Consider the following 18880-nt stretch of genomic DNA (forward strand, 5'->3'; position numbering starts at 1 on the left):
TCCATCAAATTCGGTTTACACAACTACATTCAAAACTTTCTATTGAATTACAAACAATTTTGATCAAAAATTTCAACCGTTCCATTCCATAATCATTGATCCTAATGAAAAAACAATTAGAAGCGGCAAAATCGTGTTTACATCTGATGCCATGTGTAAGGTTAGGTTATGCTATGTTATTGTTTTTTTTACCATCAGTGAGCAGTGAGCGATATGAATTTTCCATCGCACTAATTTGTCTCATTTTTGGAGAACAGTTCTTAAAAATGAACATTCACTCCAACATCAGATTCATGATCACTAGTTGTGCCGCATGGTCCAGGAATTAGGTGTTCCTCAAGTTTTTATGGTGATTGCCTTCCCAGAATGTCTGTATCAATTCTGAGTACTTTTGCTTAGTATATTGCTTGATTAATTCTCAACCATCATTCCTCATTCCACATCATGGCTGAAATAGATGAGATTCTTCAGGATCTATCGCATATCCCATCAGAACCGGATGCCCAAGCTGCCGAAAACTACAAACAACGACTGATTGCACTGTTCTCTCACTTCAAGGCGCAAGTTGATAATCTCGGTAAACATGTTTCTCTCTTTGTCTTCTCATGTTTCTCCTCACCATTGTATTTCGGTTGTCTAGGTAACATGCCTGCCTACTTTGCTAAAAATCTGAATTCATGACAATAAAATCGGACTCTCCCAGGATCCATTCTGTAACAATCATGATAAAACTTGACTGGACAATGTATGTTTGAAATTATTTGACATTAATTATTGTATGGACTGTGCTGTACATGAAAATGTACATATAATTAAGGGAAGGTAAAAATGAAGGGAAATGTATCATTGCAGCTTTGTTGCGCTGCATTTCGTTGTACTGCGTTGCTTTCGGATCTTTGTCTTAAAGGAACAACAACCCAAAATATGACTGGCTAAATCGAAAATTGACAGGAGAAAAAAACTGCAATCTTTCTCCTTGCATGCAGTTTTGTTTGCCTAAGTTAACATACGGAAGATTCGGCTGTGACATTTCAGCCTCAAATTGAATCGCTAGTAGATATCTCTGCGTCCAGACAGAATTTTCACTCAGAACTTTTTGCTTGTGTCTCTGAATTGTATCAGCCATCAATTTTTGTTATAATCTTGACATGACTTTTGATTTGCTGTTTCTTTTAAGTCAGAGACCGATTCTGCCCTCCATATTTTTGGAAGACAAGGAAACAGCAATTACTTACTTAGTGGGTTTTCGTAGAGAATAAAATATTTTTCTGTTTTCTCTTTAAAAGCTTTTAATCTAAAGATTTTTTTTTTTTACGGAGTACAAAAAACAACAGAAATTTTAAACTTTCCTATCTGCATACTTATGAATTTGTTTCAACCACCCTGATTTTTCAGGTAGCTCATTTTGAAGCCTTTGCTTCTAATGATCTAACCCCTCATTTTCGCTTCTTTACTTACAGACTATGATTTAAGCGCTCTTTTTAATGAAGAAACAGGCATCATAACACTACTCCACAAGCTTCTTCGAAAGACAAAATACAAGTCTTGCGTCAGTTACACTCTCTCCGAAATATCAGAGACAATCTTGAAAGATCACAAAAACCGACTTTTACAGCATGTTGAAAAAATAGCAGTAAGTAACGTCTTCAAAGTTTCATCTACCCTCAACATTGTTATCACCAAATGCTGAAATTTTGAATTGGAATCCCTATCATTAGTTAAAGTTTGCCTTAAAATTTTCAATAAAAAAATCTCATGCTATAGTAACAAATCAGTAATTTAACTCAAGTGAAAATTTTTCATTAGGAGTAAATTACATGATTTAGCCTTTTCTTTTGCTATTTGAGCTGTGAAAAATGTATGAAGGCACCCGAAACTTAACCATGCAAATTCTGGATCATGTTTGGATCATATAGTCGGAGGTAACTTGTGTGGTGCGCCGTCTTAGTAAAAGAGGCAAAAGTATTTAATTCGTCTGACAAAGTATGTTTTCATCAAAAAAAATTTCTTTCATCTAGAAAATGTAGTTTTAATGTAAAAATTAATTTTGCCTAGATTACTTTCTTTTCCTTTTTTCTTTCATGTTGTAAAAGGGGATCCTCTGTTTGATCAAAGTTTAATCCCTATGTTTTTCATTAGGGCTTTTGCGTAAAATGTGCTCAAGAGGACAGCCAGTCCTCAGATTCAAAAGAAGCTGCCCTGAAAATTTTGATTGAATTTATCAGTCACAACCCCTCAGTGCATGCTCTTGATGGACGACAATTCTCTCCTTTCATCACTAAGCTCCTTGCTATGAAAACCAAGTTCAGTAATACAGGTTTGTATTTAGATCCTCACCGATGATATGAAGACTAAAGATTGGTGCTGGCCTATGAAAGAAGTTTCCAAAGATTTTCGAATAGTTCCTTTTGAATTTGATAGAAGTAAAAATAAGTGAAGTCAGGTCAAAATAAATGCTAGTCAGGAGAGTGTTTGTGTGTGAACAGAGTACGCTAGTAGTGAACATAATTCACCATCAGTGGAGCACAGGATCAGCCAATCTATAGTTTTTAAGAAACTAATCCTTACAAAAAATTAAAAGAAATTTAAGATTTGTGGTCAGAAATTCCAAGGAGGAAAGCTTTTCAACATTTTTCCATTTTCAAAGGGCCTCCTGTAACACAAAGCCCAAACAACTGCTACTTTTATCAATAAATAACTTCAACATGAAGGAAGTTATATATTCATATCATGTGTAGGCTTGAAACTGTTTTTTTATTAGGTCTTGAATTTTAAATGTTACAAAATTGCCAAGGTATCAGATTGTAATGAAGAAGTAAAAACTCATTCCATGTTGAATAGACAGACGGAAAAGATATCCATTTACCAAGGTAATTCTAATCAGAAGAATACAACTCACAAAATTGATTGGGGTAGGAGAAGAAAACTTGTGTAGAATAAACTTTGAAGAAGAAGGCTCAATAATGCTTTAAAGTCTTCAAAGAGTGCTGAAGTATTTTTTTTTTTCTCTCCTAAGGTCTCATGAGCTATGGCAGTAATGGCCTGAAGTGAATTTCAAAATGACTCAAAAATAGTAGCTCTTGCCGTTTGATAAGATCTTCAAAGAACGAACTTTTGCTTGGACTTGTGGACTTACAAACGAACATTCGAGCAATCAACTCTTTAGGTATTGAGAGGTTTAATGTTTGAGTCAAATGATCAAGATCATCTCAAATGGTTTTAACACTTTAAAAGTACTCCTCTCTGTCTGATTTTACCATTTCAGATTTGTTATTGTAATATCCAATGTTTTTCTTCGTTTTTCAGTTATGAAACAAGTTTACATTCTTCTGGGACATCTTGGAAATTCATATTTTGAAGTGTTCAACTCAAACCCAGAAAGGTTTTTTAATGCCTTTGTTTGTGAAATAGAAGAATCCAAGGTAATTCAAAATTATTTTTCTTACATTCAGAAGTAAATTTCAAAATTTCATGAACCATAAGTCAATATATAAGAATTCAAAACATATAATTCAATGAAACCATTTCATCTTGCTTTGGTCGCTGAAGTTCCAGCACTTTTATTTGAAACAGAGCTGAAAAATAACTAAAATTTATACCTCATGAGAGAAAGGAACTAGCCAGAACCCAAATGGTTCGGACAGCTCAGAAGGTTCAAGTTGAGAGCAGAAGAATACCGTATTAACAATGATACGAAGATTGATTCATGATCCTTGCAAGAAAAAAATTATACACTGGAATAGTAAAAAGACGTGGAAAAAAAGCATACATTTAAAAAATATTATCATTAAAATGTACCACTAGAGAGGGTCGAAAATTAAGCATTGCAATGTGTGTTTTCTCATCCAAAGTACACGTACATTAACCAGAATCAGCCCAACTGCACTTTACATTCCCTAATTTCTTCTCATGCTTTATTTTCAAAAAAAAACCAAACAACATAATGCTTTTAAACCTTCTATTCTCCTCTAGATTTTAATGTACTTGTCCATGAAATTCCAAATCTCAGTGTTGCTTAATTTTCTGTTCATAACATAAAATACTAGATATAATTAGGCAACTTATGGTTCAGTCTGTCAAACCATCACTCAATTTTTAAATCTCTTCAATAACCTCTCAATTTGTTCTCTTTTTTCAACAGAGGAAATTAGATTGTGACACTGCTGGAGTCTCTGCTGTGCTTGAGGGATGTTTTTATGGACTAGTAGAGTACATGAAACAGTTTGAAATCCCTCCACAAAGTAAAAGTTATGGTGAAAAACTTTACAAATTAGCAAAAACAATTTGCATATTTGATGCCAACCGTAACAGAAAAACTTATCAGAGAGGTAAATTACAAGTTGTTCAATAAAGTCCTAAAGCTGCTATGCTTTGAAGAAGTGGTGAAAGAAACTGGCTTAAATTTCCTCCTTTAGTCTGGAACCATACATCAATACATACCTTCACATGATCATTTAGTACATTCGCGTTGAATGTGTGTAAATTTTGTAGTTACTACTTCCTGTGTTGCACATACAACATTACTATTTGTAATTCTGCCATTAATATCACTACTTTGTTTTTTCATTGAAACTTCTGACACCTTAGAAGTGAATTTTTGACCATAGTCTTTCCTCTATCATGAAACTAGCTACATCTTATAAGTACCTGAGGTTCTGTGTAGAAACCTCAGATTATGATAACCAATCTTCATTCAAAATCACCGGCAAGACATGCAAACAGGGTGGGATTTTCCTATAGAGCATTGAGGCCCAAGCCTATACCGGCAAATTTTAACGATGGGCAAATTTCAGAATTGTAAAAATTGAAAGTTATTGCAAGAGGATAGAAAAATTGGAGACAGAGAGGAAGTGAAACGATAAGATGAGCGGAAAATTCATGCATAGTCCAGTTTTCTTTTATTTTCAGAGAAGAATCTCGTTAAACCTTGTGCTTTTATTCAAGTTTGCATTTTTTGAATTTTTTCAATCGTGGATTTTATAGTTTCATAATAAGGAACTAAGAGACTTGCTTCTTTTAATTTCTCAATTCAAATCTTTTTCTGCTAAAATTTTGATGAAGTTTAAGGCCCGCTGTAATATCTATCAACAAGTATAAAAAGAATCAGCTGAACCTAAGGTAAACAAGTAAATCATTTGTTACAGTTTTAAAGGAAAATACATTTTCTAAAAACTTCACCCCAATAAAAAATTGATTTCAAAATTGAAAAGGAGTGATAAAAACAATAAAAGGAACAAAATTATTTAAATCCTCTTTGGATTGGATTTTTCTAGCTTGGTTTGATTTTCATTTTTTTCCGTTACTTTGATTGTTATTGCTCCATAGCTGCGTTAAAAATGATGGAGATCCATAGCAGTTTGTTCAAAAACTTCTTAGTTTCCGATTACAAGTGGTGGCATACTAATCTACGGAAATGGTTGACCAACAATACAAATAAAGATAATCAAACTGCTGTAATTGAGACTCTCAAGTCCGTATGTCGTGTCATAGCCAAAGAAATAGTAGACAAAGAAACTGATCAAGGGAGACAAATCTTAGAGGTACGTCAATTTTCTTTCTGTTTTATTTTTTTATTCATTTATTTTTTTGTAGGCCCCAGGCTTGGCCTTGCAGCGGAATTGATTGAAAACTCGGAGAGCTACCAGAAATAACAGAAAAAACATCATGCTCAGGCTAATTAGTAAAATCTATTTCTGCAACTAATAATCTAAAACCATAAAGAGTAACACTCTCACAAGAAGTTGCCTGGTATTTTCATATTTAAGGTTACCTTTTTCCATAAACAAATGTCGATTTTGGCTCTGAAAGACAAAAAAATTCAAAGTAGAACCATCAGTACTGATCAAAAAATGATTTGCTCGAAATAACTTGCCATTAGTCTTGTAATTTTCTAAACAGGGTGTGAAAATATTTGTTTGTTTCAGTATTTCAGTAAAGAAATCACGAATTGGTCTAATACATCCTGCATTTTCCAAAGTGCGGACCTATCTTTAGATTTACTCATCATATTTGTGGAACCTTACAAAAAGTACAGCGGAGATGATTTATCGAACCTTTTCTCAGATATTGTAAAAAGAGCAGAGTGTCTATGTGCAGAGTAAGTAGAATCAACATTTTTGTTTTTGAAGTAGGAAATGACGCAGTCAACTGTGGCTAAGTCAAAGCAGGCCAGGAGCAAGCTTGAGTTTGACGTAAGCAGAAATTTGAGTGAAGCATCCGTCCCTCATGTTGAATTTTCACCTATAAGTTTGACTTACAATTAGTTGGTATCATAATTATTTTTTTGGTTATCTCAGTTTAGAGAAAAAAAATGTAGCCAAATGTCAATGTTGTCAATGTGTGTAAGTTTAACAATTGTGTACTTTTACAAGATCGATAATGTATACATCTGGCCAAAAAAGCTGAAGCAAAGAAAAGTTCCAGCTTCACATCCCTTTGGTTTTTTAATTGTTTATTTCCATATTCTATATAGCGATGTTTGACATGAAGTCTTCAACATCAAAGAATATCATATGCAGTTTCATGACTATGAATTTTCTTAGGGAGAGTCCAATATAAAGAGTTTTTCCAAGAGAAAAGTCAGTTAGGTTAAACTCATCTTTAGTGTTGGAAAGATTACCTTGTGTTTAAGGTTTTTAATTCGAGCGTCAGCGTCTGTCCTTGTGTTCCTGTCGTAAGTTTATTTCCACTATTAATCTGTTTTTGTTTTCATGTCTCACAGAAAAAACGAGTCAGACACAGCTGCAGAATTTGTCATGGCTCGAATCGGAGAATTTTTAAATTGCTTGGCAACGCTAGTATGCAATGATAAAGACATAACGCATCAACAATTGGTCTCACTAGAAACACTCACAATTATGGTGATGAAGGTGAGAAGTTGTATTTGTAGGTTAAATAGTTGGTGTTGCATGTTCATAGGTAGCACCAGCGGGTTTCAGGTAGACCAGAGACACAAGACAAGACAAAACCCTAGCAAGAGGCGCATCGCATAGCAGTTTTTGTCGGGAAAACACTAAATTTCAGGGGCTTAAGCAAGCTTCTTAAAAGCCCTCGAGCCTGAAGCCTCAAAAATCTTGATTCATACGTCTTCTAGTTTTACTTTGGTGTGCATTTAAGCCTAGGATTAACAAAATGAAAAATTGAGCCATTGTGACCTCTGCTTGCAAACAGAATTAATTTATCTACAAAGGGCATTTCAAAAACTGTGTACAGCGCTTTGGTAGATGTGCATTTTTTAAAAATTACCTATGATGATAAATCTTTGTAGCTCATTGACAATTAATGAATAGTCGTATATTGTTCTGAGGCAACAATCGCATTTTGTTCGAGGTTGTTTTGTGTCATGGGTGCGTGGCTTATTTTCGCCCGCAAAATTTGGGAACCCCTACAGCAACATTGTTGTAAAACAACTGCAACGTGCTCAGAGGCAAAGTCATTTTTATGTTGTTGCCTAAGACAACGCTGTTTTCCAACCTAAAATTGGAATTCGCTCTCTCATTGGTTGTTCAGAATCACGCAAAAGAAACAAGAAAAAAACAGAAACAATTTGTTGTTTCAAACAAAATACGACTAATGTTTGTGGAGTGATGAGTCATAGTAAACTGTTTTCAGATGTATCCTGATTGTGGAAGAAATTGGAAAGCTAGTCAAACAATAGAAAGAACTGTTTTATGTTTAAGCCTTAAATCAGAAAAAACTTTGGACACATATCTCGGAGTGATAGGTAAATAATTGAGTAAAATACATAAGTATATATTTTTTATAGTTTATCTGTAGGCTAAAATTTTATAGTTGTATTTACGGTATTAGTCTGTGAATCCAGCTAAACCCTTCCTGTTAGGCAGTTTTTGGTCTTTTGTAAGCCTCTGTTCACTTAGCAAAATTGTTGCCTCGAATCACAGTGCTAGAAATCAGCCTTGGTCTTGGTGTATATTTTTAAAGATTTTTCTACAAATGAGGGTCTCACTTGTGTCTGGCCTTCCGTCATAATTATTTTTGTAAGAAAAAAATCACTGTAACTTATGCTTTTTTCTACTCCTGTGTGCCACTCAATCTAAATTATTTTTGTAATTACTATCATTATATTATTCTCACTTATTTCTTTTCTGACACTCAGCCCAAGACTAATCCACAAATCACTGATCCTCTCAGATCTAAGTGATATCATATCAAATTGTAATGCGTTTTCTAGTCATGGAAGAGTGAATCCTACAAGCTTAGTTTTTGATACAAATTACGAGTATTTTGCCCCTAATAATTTCCCTTGAAATTTTTCAGTTTTTCAAGGGATCATTAGAACTTGTGACACATTGATTCTTCAAGATGTTGAATTCCACAAATCAGAAAATATGGAGGTTACCTCTTACAAAGATTACCTGCCCATGTGGGAAAGTTTGTTAAGGTTATCTAAAAGGCATTCCATTGAACCAAGTAAGTATGCAAATTACCAGAAAGTTTGATCATCAGGTATGAATAAATAATTTATTTTTCCCTACTTCATATTATATGAGATTAAGATTCAGTAGTGCTTAGCTAACTGATGTATTCAAATTTACCATTCCCCCCAAAAAGCTTAGTCTGGTTTTAGCAACAATCGATTAGTTTAAAATTGATCTGAAAATGATTAATGGGTTTTTATTTTTTTCTCCCAGTAAAAAGGTCTTAGTTTCCTTCTCTAAAAATCCATTCAAATATCTCAGCAAAACATCTAGCTATCCAATGCTGACTGGATGCTAAAAATTGATATCCAGTTCCGTGTTTAATGATGTAGAAAACCTTTCTTGGCCCGACCCTTAAAAACATTCCCTTTGAAATTTTTTGTGTTCATGCTTTATTTTCCATATGTACAAGGAATCCTACCTCTTGTATATTTTTGTTTGATTTTATACTATGGTCCTCTGTCAATTCTCTAATTCTTTGTTTTATTTGTTTCACTTTTGTATTTTCGAAAATATTTGGTCAATGCATGATCTATCAATTTTTTCAATTTTTCCCTAGCTATTCCTGAATGTGAGGCCGCACGAATTAGGAAACTCCTGTATCGACACCTCATAGACTCAGCACTCCTAGTCATTGACAGACTAGACCTCTCAACTGTTCGCAAGGAGGATGATGAGGTAATTTAACTTATTATAATTTGTTAGCCACAGTGCAGTACCTATTATTCATTTAGACTGCTTTGCAAAATAATGCAGTATTTGGAGGTTTCCCTTGCTGCCTTTTGGTGGTTTTTTTCTTCTTTTTTTTAATTTTTATTTTTTTGTGTGTATGTATGAGGGGTTGTAGGGGGTGTGGAGGGGGGGTTGACTATGTGTGGCTACATGTCCGTTCAATGAGCTGAAGAATGCTGCATCTGATCAACCAGTGCAAAAGAGATAGAGACAGGCAACAAAACAGCATATCACTAAGATAAGTGTAGCCTTGCTCCCCGTTTAATTAAAAGCAAACTCCTCCTTAAAAAGCGAGTAAGTGGTCTTGCTGTCATGAATTTGCACTATCCCTTACGCAAAAAACCAAGCCTTAGCCTGTATTTTTGTGTAAGGGTTGTGAGTGTGTGTGTATGTGCATATATGTACATAAGTATAGTAATCCAAGTTGAAGTGAGATACTTAAAATCGATGGGTTCTCTAAAATTTAATTCTCAACTGTTTTAATGCTGAAGGAATTCATCTCTGAGCCTACTGACCAAGCAAAGGCCTTAAAAAAGTAAGTATTTCAGGAGCATTTTTTTTCATTTTTCCTAATCTAGAAATTTTGCACTGTGTCATCATTTTGCTTTCCTAATTAGTTGTAACCTATGTCTGAATGAATTGCGTATCTTTCTGAGGGTGGCTTGTGCTCTATTGAGCTTGTTCCTCTATTATGTATGAGAATCTCAATTTCACCCTGAATGTGAAGTTCGACAAAACCACCATGTTTAGTCTGTAATTTATTACTTAAGATACAATTTTTTTTTTTTTTTTTTTTTTTTTTTTTTTTTTTTTTTGTCGTTGTTAAAAAGAAGATTTGAATTGCTGAGGATTCTGAACTCACAATTTTCAGAGATCTTTGCATCTTCAACTGCACACCAGTTCCCTTCGCTTGATTCTATAAAAAGAAGAAGAGTATTTACCTACACATTTGGATTACTGTCTTTGGAGGCACCCTTAAGAAGTACTGATAGTAATCTCAGAACTTGGGTCTGAATTCTCAATTTGAAGGGTTGAAAGTATAAGTATTCTGACCAATGAAGACTACTTGCTTTGGATTCTCTTTTTAGATAGACTTCTTTTTGGAAATAAGCTCAATTGTGCTGTTGCCTGATTTAATAATTATTGTTTTTCTTGTATTTTTTGCAGAATCAACCTGTCATAAATGACATAAAATCTAAGTATGATGTGAGAAGGCCAAAAGATTTTACAATGCTGGTAAACTTGATGGATCTTTTAAAAGACTTGTGTCCCAAACTTGATAAGTACCTTTTCCTAGAGCACTTGCCTCGATTTGGTAGAAGTATTATCGATTTTTCCGTTCGGTTTCCGCTGGTCAGTAGCTTTTATAAAATTATAGCCACTGCTCTCCAGATAGCAGATGAGAAGGGATATTTCAAGGTTAGTACTCGCGATTATTGACTATTACAATATTATCTGCTAAATCACATAAGGTCGCTGGGCACATATGGTTTTTTTTGCCTTGATGCAAATGTAATAAGATCAAAAATGGTTTGTCAAATTACATCTCATATTTCTCCCATTTTATGCAAGCAAGTGGCAGGGCTTTGAGGATGTAATCAGATTGTCAGTACAGACTGAACTATGCTGACAATGTTTCCAACTAGACCTGAAATGCAATCACAGTTGCCTTTCTGACTGATAATTACTAGCGTTACATCAGACAGACAGCAATTCTTCGGGGAGGGGGGGGGGAATTAATTGTGAATGCAATGCTCTCCTTGAAAATTATCTGAATGAGCCAGTTGCGCTGGTTACAGAATCATGTTTTGATGCTTGATTCATGTAGTGCAACTAAAAATAATAAGATCTGTCTGAGCATCAACTTTCTACTTTCAATATTAACCGAGACACGGTGCTTTGAAAAATTTGGTTCATGATGTCATCCACCGCGGTAGTGACAACCTTGGTTTCTTCCACCGTACTTTCATCCAAGTTTAACGTTGAACAACCAGTGCAAATTTGTGTCACACTGTCTGATGAAAGCAAGATGGAAGAAACCTAGGGGGTCATTACCGCGGCGGATGATGTCAAAAACCCGACTTTTCAAAAGGGGATATCGCGGCTAATATTGAATGTAGAGAGTTGCTGTCAAGACAGATCTTATTATTATTAGCAAATCCACAAGAATTAAGCATCAAAACACGATTCTGTGACTAGCGGAACTGACCCATTTCCTCAAAAAATACCTGCGCTTTGGCCTAAAATCTAACAGTCTATATTTCAGATTTATTTGTAGATAATTTTCCTGTAGCTCATATCTTTAGTTATGCTGTAAAATTATTTTCCCTCTTTACAGTAGCTTCATGCTATTGAGTTCTTTACTGGTGAATATCATTTAGATGTAGACTTCATTGTGCTGCCAAAATGTTTTAACACCTTCATTGTCACAGTATGTGGCGTCTCTTTTGCCCCAGACCTCGAAATAAATGAATAAGCCCAATGTAGAATTTCTGATCTGAGGCTGGTTATGAACATGGTCCTAACAATATTGATCTCCTAAGTTGAATCAACAGGTCTGTAGCAAAGACATTAGTCCAGTTGCAATCAGTATTTACTGAAATACTCCATTCATTTTAGATGCCAGTAATAATTTTTATAGACCAATGGAGCCTAGCTATTATGTGGTGAAGTCAAGAAGTTACATTTTCCATACTTGTGGAGAAGTAATTTTTATGTCTAATATTCATTTAACATTTCAGACTGAAACAACGAGTACAACAATTGAAGCGGAAAATTTTCGTCTTCTTGTTCAGTCATACTTGGAACTAGTTTTGAACAGGGCTCTGCAGTTCACCGATGAGTTACAAATTGCCTGTTTGCATGTAATTATGGCTGCCCCCACAACCTTCATTGATCCTATTCTACCCCTGATTTCATCGTTCTTAAAGGTAAAATCCTAATTTCAAAAGTAAGTAGTAAATTGTGTCCTTACATGCCAACTTTATTGTCGGTCAACACAAATGCACAAGTTATGTCACCTCTTGTAACTGCACCTATGTAAATCGTTCCATTTTTAAAATTGACACCAAGATTGGATTTGCAGATGATTAAGTTAAATATGGCTGTAATCCAACTGGCACATGAGTTTGTCAAAGAAAAAGAAACATTTTTTTGAACACCTTTATCCAAGTATGTAATTCTATAGGCTGACATGTCAATGGCCAAAGTGCAAAACCTTGCACCTCTGTTGCAATGTTTTAAAATTTCTTCTCTTGTTTTATTCGTGTTCTGCATGGAATTTTGAAAAGGCTGAGAACATGTAGCTGAGTACTAAATTGTTTACCCTATTATGATCCATTTCAATTGAATTTAGTGTTCGAATATTTTTTGCTGTGATTTTATTTTACAATTAAATTACTGAGACAAAATCAAAATTCCCTAAAGCTACCTTCTTTTGTATTCATGTTTTACTCCACTGTTTTCCTTTCTTTTGTTGTTTCTAAAAGGTCGCATTCCGTGTGGGAAGCAGTTACTTGCCATTAGCTGACTTAGCTCTGACAACCCTGGAACGATGGATAGATGCTTTCCCACCTGAAAAAATTAACCCCTTTTTGAAAGAAATATTGCCTTGCTTGGATTCATTTTTGAGGAGTAAAGGTATGATCATCATTATTACAAAAACACAAGAAAGCAAATATTAATCATTAAACATCATAATAAAAGATAATATTTCAGACAAAGGATATTATCCATTTTCCACTCAAAATATTTATTTGTTGTCAACTTTTAGTGTTTGCTGTAATAGCAATACATACTTATAATCAGGTTCATCAGAACAATCAAAACCAAGTCAAATCAAAAGCTAAACTTTTTCTAGTGGCCCTTTCTGATTGTAGCCATCAACACTTCAACATCGAAAGCATATCATTTCACAAGACGGAATATTCATGTAAACTTTCACAACAGTCTTGCCCTCTAATATTTAGATTTTTCCTGGTGGAGCTCATCTGGACTGTGGTTAGGTATCAATTTATCCTGTATGTATGTATGAGCCGCTTTTACGGCGCGCTAGGGCGCTCTGCGATGCCTATTCTCCACAGGAATCTGTCATGGTAGAGATCCTCCGGAAGGTGGCATCTCTCCATCTCTTCATGGATGCCCTCTACCCACCGTTTGGCTGGACGCCCTCTCCGTCGCCTACCTGGGGGGACCCACTCCAACACCTTCTTCGGCAACCTGGTATCAGCCATTCTCTGCACATGCCCATACCATACCAATTGCTTGGTCATGATATCGTGCACAATCGTCCCCTCAACGCCCATTATCTCTCGGACACGTTCATTCCTGACACGTTCTCTCCTCGAGATTCCAGCCGATCTTCGCCAGAAATCCATCTCGGTCGCCTTGAGCATTTCTTGGGTCCGCTTCTTCAACTGCCACACTTCACTGCCATAGGTGATAATAGGCTTGACAACCGAGTTATAAATCCTCTTCTTGTTGTCTTTGGAAATCCTCAATTTATCCTGTTCTTTTGAAATTAGAGACATGGGATCGCTTAAGCATAGCACCACTCAATTATGAGCCTTTCTTTTTTTGTTTTACTGCACCCGGGAAAAAAAATACAATTTTTACTTTAAAAGAATGAGAGGAAGTTCTAATGATTGCTAGCTTAGAAAAAGCACATCTGCTGTCAAAAGTATCAGTTCCCACTTCCCATGTACTAACATCAGTCTCTTTTTGCCTGCTTTCTCATCCTTAGACTTTGAGGGAGACCCAGAAGCTGCCAATGGTCTAGATGCAGAATTTAAGGTCCTAACCTCTGCCTTGCGCAAATCAAAAAGGAAAATCAAGAAAATTCATGAGAGGCAGGATACTGAATTATTTCGCATTCAAAAACGCATTATCTTGATGCTAAGCAAAATAGACGTATCTACAGCCTTGACCATTTTAAGTGAAGAGAGCGCACGTTCCAAGTGGAAATCAACAAAACAATTGAAATTCACCATTCCGTTTCCAGATTGTCGCTTGAATTTATACCTAGGTTAGTATGAATTTCATTTTTTATTCATTTTATCGGACTCACAAAAAAAACCAACTAAAAAAGTGTTTTATGTAAATGAATAAATTTAAACTGAAATTGTTGAAAGTTACCTTTTTCTAGCGACTAATCAATTTAATTCAGCCCGAATTTTCTCCTTACATTACCACATTATGATGGCCGTTTCAGGTATTGATCCCATCATCGTCAGGTATACACTTAAATAGTGGCAAGATGAACCGCAATGCTCTAATGTTCTTGCGATGCGTTTCTTTTACATTTTTAATGTATTCTAGTATACCTGACAATGGAAGCAATACCCAAGATGGCCATGGTAATGTAGTAACGTAGTCAAAAAATCCAGACTGAGTTTAATTTAGGAGTCATCATAAAAAGTTAACTTTCAACAAGTTTAGTGTATGTGTGTGGCTAAAGGTACATAATATGGTATAGATTTGTTTCCAAAGACCCACTGAATATGGTGAGCTTGTATCGTAGAACCATCCATTGACAAAATTAAAAAAAATCAGAGCCTGAAAATGAAGTATTGAACATATGTTACCAGGGCTATTTCATGAAGAAAGTTGATTTTGTCGCTAGATGGGTGATGATAGAGATTTAACTTCTCTTCTTTCAGCAGGCTGAGCAATGAAACAAAAATTCAAAACTGTTGAAGCGATAAAATCTCCTGAATTCTATAGCATGGCTTAGCTGGCAGTGGATTTATTTTCCAACAAAGGCTTTCATTTCTGTTTATTTATGAAGCTGTTAAGTATGCCAAAAACAATGTTCAAATATCCCCCCCAGACTTGGTGCCTAAACACTCTTAAAGCTCCAGGCATGGCGTAATACTGAATGACAATATTATCCTATAAATCTCAGAAATAAATATAAAATTCATATCATTCAACCTGGTGACCCTATTGTACCTGAAGTGCTCTAAAATTCCATTTCTAATCCTGACTTTTTGATATGAACACATCACGAATGTAATTGTAAAAACCTGTAGTGCTCAAAAAGACTTGGAGGACATTGCATCTTAAAATAGCCAAATGGAAGTGTGACCTCGCAGCATTTTCTGATTCTTCTTATTTTTCATCCTCAAAACTAGAATTTAAAAATGAATTAATAAATAAGGAGACTGTCAGTTGACCCCCTAATTTTATTTTTCAAAGATAACTGTTACAGAATCTCTCTTCTTGTACTTCGCATTTAAATTAGTTACATTCCTATTAAGGTCTATTCCAAGCAAAATTTTTGTACAGAAAGACGACATACCCCTCTTTCCTAGAGAAACAAGGTGTTTATTGTTAAATTCAACCATTCACTCTGTGATATTTTTTTTACTATGCTCAGTGCTTTGAACTTTTTTCAGATGAAATGTTACCAAGAATTGTTGAATCTGCATTATCAAGTAGTAATCGCAAAACGAAAGTAGCAGCTAGTGAATTGTTGCATGCTGTAGTGTTGGTTCTTCTTGGAAATGGTAAGTTCTCCTCCGTACAGTTGTAGTTTAAAACTTTATGTTTTGAACAATCACAATGTAAAAAATGATTCTTCTATGTTCCTTGTTGAAGTTTTAATTTTGGAATGAGAGCATAGCAACCTATTCCCAATAGGTGCAGCTATGGACCTCACTATTTTTATTTTCTTGATTTTCAAATTTATGCTCGCATTGAACTTTTCAAATTTCAGAGTTTAATGGAAATCTTTTTCTCTCTAAGACTTCTCCAAGGTAGGTACATATTCAGATTTTAGAACAGCATTCATCTGCACACTGATGAAAGTGAAACTTTAAAAGTTTCAGATACTTTTACAGAAAAACTCAAACTTAAGAATGCCTGGCCGATCGAACGAAATTCAAACATATTTTCGATTCAATTTGTTATGGATCATTAAATAGTCCGCAATAACCCAGGAAGTAAGGCTCAAGTAAATATTAATGGCCAACAGCTGAAACAATTCTGAACATTAATTTAAGTTGTTAATGAGAAGAAAAAAAACAATAAGAAGTGGCCCGAATACTGTAAGTAACAAGGTGGAGAAATGGTGCTGGGTCCACACCATTTCGCGGGGAAATCAAAGCCAAGAAGTTCCAAAAATTATAATTAGAGTCAAAATCAAATTTTTTAGCTCTAATGAGTACCAGGGCAAAACTGAGTGTTCAGTTCAGGCAGTTTGCATTGGAATATTAACGGTTCACTGACTAGTGTGATCTGCTGATGAGGTCTTAAAAGTCCCAAACCTGTATAGATCTCTCGCCGTGACTCCAACTTAATATTCCAATGCAAATTGCCTGAGCTGAACACTCTCCCCCCCCCCCCCTCAGTTTTGTACTGGTGCTCATTAGAGTTAAACACATTTATTTTTGACTCTAATTATAAATTTTTGAACTTGTTGACTTTGATTTCCCTGCAAAATGGTGTGAACTCAGCACCATTTCTCCACCTTGTTTAAGTTTTTAATTAAAAGTATTTTATAATTAAATTATATTAAGTGTATTATTCCAAGACACACCATGCATCGTTGTTAGTTGAAGAGTCTTTTGTAAAAATGTTGTAAGATGTTTAAATCATTATTATATTTATGCAGTGATTCATATATCTAGTAATTTATCCATTAAACTGAAGACTGTAGATCCACCTCAAATATTTTAGAGTTATTTTTTATTTATTTTTTTCTTTCTATTCGTCAGATAAGCAAATGGCAAATTTGGAAAGCAATCAAACAGCCGACGTTTTAAAAGAGCTGATGCCAGCTTTGCTACAACTAGGCAGTGATTCAGATGAGGTTGTTAGGACTTTATTCCAACATCTTGTTAGACCAATGATGTTTTATTTCTCCAGTAAATTCCAAGCCCACACTAACAGTGTCAAGGTGGTTTTTGAAGCTCTGATGGTCAGTATTTTCATTCTACTATTTTTCTTCACTACTATTTCTACTTTAATTTCTGCCCACATGGCTCATAGTTGCCTCTTTAGAAACTTTAAGTGTGTGTTACTCGTTGGTTCTACGTTTTCATGGAGATCTCAAACCATACAGATCGCAATCCAATAGCATGGTGCAATGAAAACATGGAAATTAAATTGAGAATTGAGATGCAATGCAATAAAACTGCAATATTCTTACATAATTTGGTCAATAAATGTCAATTCTAAATAATCAACAAAATGAGTTCCACGTGACAGAAAGTCAGGCACTTTGCAATGCAATGAACAATTTGGTACAACTTATTTCAATTAGGAGATGCCTCTCTAATCGGTGAACAGGTAGTATACACAAATTTCTGATGCAGTAGCTATAATTTTACCATGTAAATAATTGCAACTTATTTTTGATACTTGGGAAGAGATTGTTTTGGAAAACTCAAAAATTCCTATCACAAGGCCAATATCTAGACATTGTTTTAAAACTCAACATCTTATGTAGAGAAGTCAGTATTTTAAAAAACGCCTAATAATATGTTAAATGAGTGCAGTCAAAACTTTATGCAAAACATTATTTATCATTTTGTTCATGCCTGATGTTTTTATGGACACAAAAAACAAATCAATTTTCAAGACTGGGGATAAGTTTTCCAGATTTTGAGATGATCCTGTGAAAGCAAGCCAGCTTTTTTCAGAAAGTTCAATTACAGTATTGAAACTGAACCCTTGTTTGCTTTCTTTCATTTTTAGGATGGTATTACTAATCCAACCGACTCGGCAGTTAGAGACTTCACAGCCGAATGTATCAAAGGTTTTACACAAGGGGCAATCAAACAGTCTAAGAGCAGCAATGAGAAAGTCCCTCTTTACATCAAAGGAATAATTTCCCGCATTAACCTCTACTGCGTTCATCCTTGCAAGTTCAAAAGACTTGGTTCGTTATTTGTTCCTCTCCTCATCCTTTTTTTTAATCTCGGAGCATTTTTTTTTTTTTTTTTTTGGCAGCCTAAAGTTATTTCTTCTTAGAGACGTGTAAAAAGCAAAGTCATAGAATTTTAGTCGCCCCGGCCCTTTAAAAAATGAACTGATTCTCTGTGGTGGCATTTGATTCTAATTGCCTAGTTAGCCCATGACAAGGAATTTACAATTGTGTAATTGGCAGACCACAGGCACCGTTACTTTTGCCCAGGGTCATATGTAACATATGTTGCTGAACTGATCTCACACAGTCTGAATTTCTATTTTACAAAAGGAATTTGAATCTAATTTTTTAGGACAAAAATTTGATTTTATTAATACTTCAGAACCAATTTAAAGTTCAAAATTATGAAAAATAATTTAAAATAAATTATTTGGCTGTAATTACTTTTAATTTTCAAAGGGCCACTATACTCTTCATGTACAGTAGAAAAAATTTTCCGTGTCTTTAACGCTACATATCCACTATCTTGTCTTTTCTTGGTTTTCTCCTTTTTCCCTTAATAGGGGAAGGGATGCTCTTAATTTGAGGTGTTTTTAAGGGTAGGGGTCAGAGCTGCCTGATATGGCTGGAGGAAGAAGCCAAAAATGGGAAAATTTGCTGAACGTCATTATTTTATGGTCGGCTCATGATTCATCCAGAAGCAATAAGTCTTACAATCGATCAGAAGTCTGTATTATCAAAAGATATGATATAAAATTATGTCACCTAGGTAGCTTTATTGTAGTTTAATCTAGAGAGTGTTAAAAATATCAGACTTTAATTTAAAATTACAAATTTTCAG

At 34.8% G+C, this 18880-nt stretch overlaps 1 protein-coding gene across 1 annotated transcript in view; it reads left to right on the forward strand.

Moving 5' to 3' along the window:
* The window catches only part of LOC109043096 (DNA-dependent protein kinase catalytic subunit), a 38253-nt gene continuing 19373 nt past the window's right edge, over window positions 1-18880 (forward strand). The window contains exons 1-18 of the mRNA XM_019060152.2: window positions 1-577; window positions 1461-1633; window positions 2140-2317; window positions 3307-3422; window positions 4142-4328; window positions 5326-5540; window positions 5925-6097; window positions 6722-6869; window positions 7612-7723; window positions 8278-8430; window positions 8998-9116; window positions 10338-10589; window positions 11912-12100; window positions 12659-12809; window positions 13912-14193; window positions 15566-15676; window positions 16886-17088; window positions 17868-18051. Of these exons, the coding sequence (XP_018915697.2) occupies window positions 445-577; window positions 1461-1633; window positions 2140-2317; window positions 3307-3422; window positions 4142-4328; window positions 5326-5540; window positions 5925-6097; window positions 6722-6869; window positions 7612-7723; window positions 8278-8430; window positions 8998-9116; window positions 10338-10589; window positions 11912-12100; window positions 12659-12809; window positions 13912-14193; window positions 15566-15676; window positions 16886-17088; window positions 17868-18051 (3079 nt within the window). The 5' untranslated portion in view covers window positions 1-444. The remainder of the gene's footprint in view (window positions 578-1460; window positions 1634-2139; window positions 2318-3306; window positions 3423-4141; window positions 4329-5325; window positions 5541-5924; window positions 6098-6721; window positions 6870-7611; window positions 7724-8277; window positions 8431-8997; window positions 9117-10337; window positions 10590-11911; window positions 12101-12658; window positions 12810-13911; window positions 14194-15565; window positions 15677-16885; window positions 17089-17867; window positions 18052-18880) is intronic.

The sequence above is a fragment of the Bemisia tabaci genome, chromosome 1, assembly GCF_918797505.1.
Source record: "Bemisia tabaci chromosome 1, PGI_BMITA_v3".
NCBI lineage: Eukaryota > Metazoa > Arthropoda > Insecta > Hemiptera > Aleyrodidae > Bemisia > Bemisia tabaci.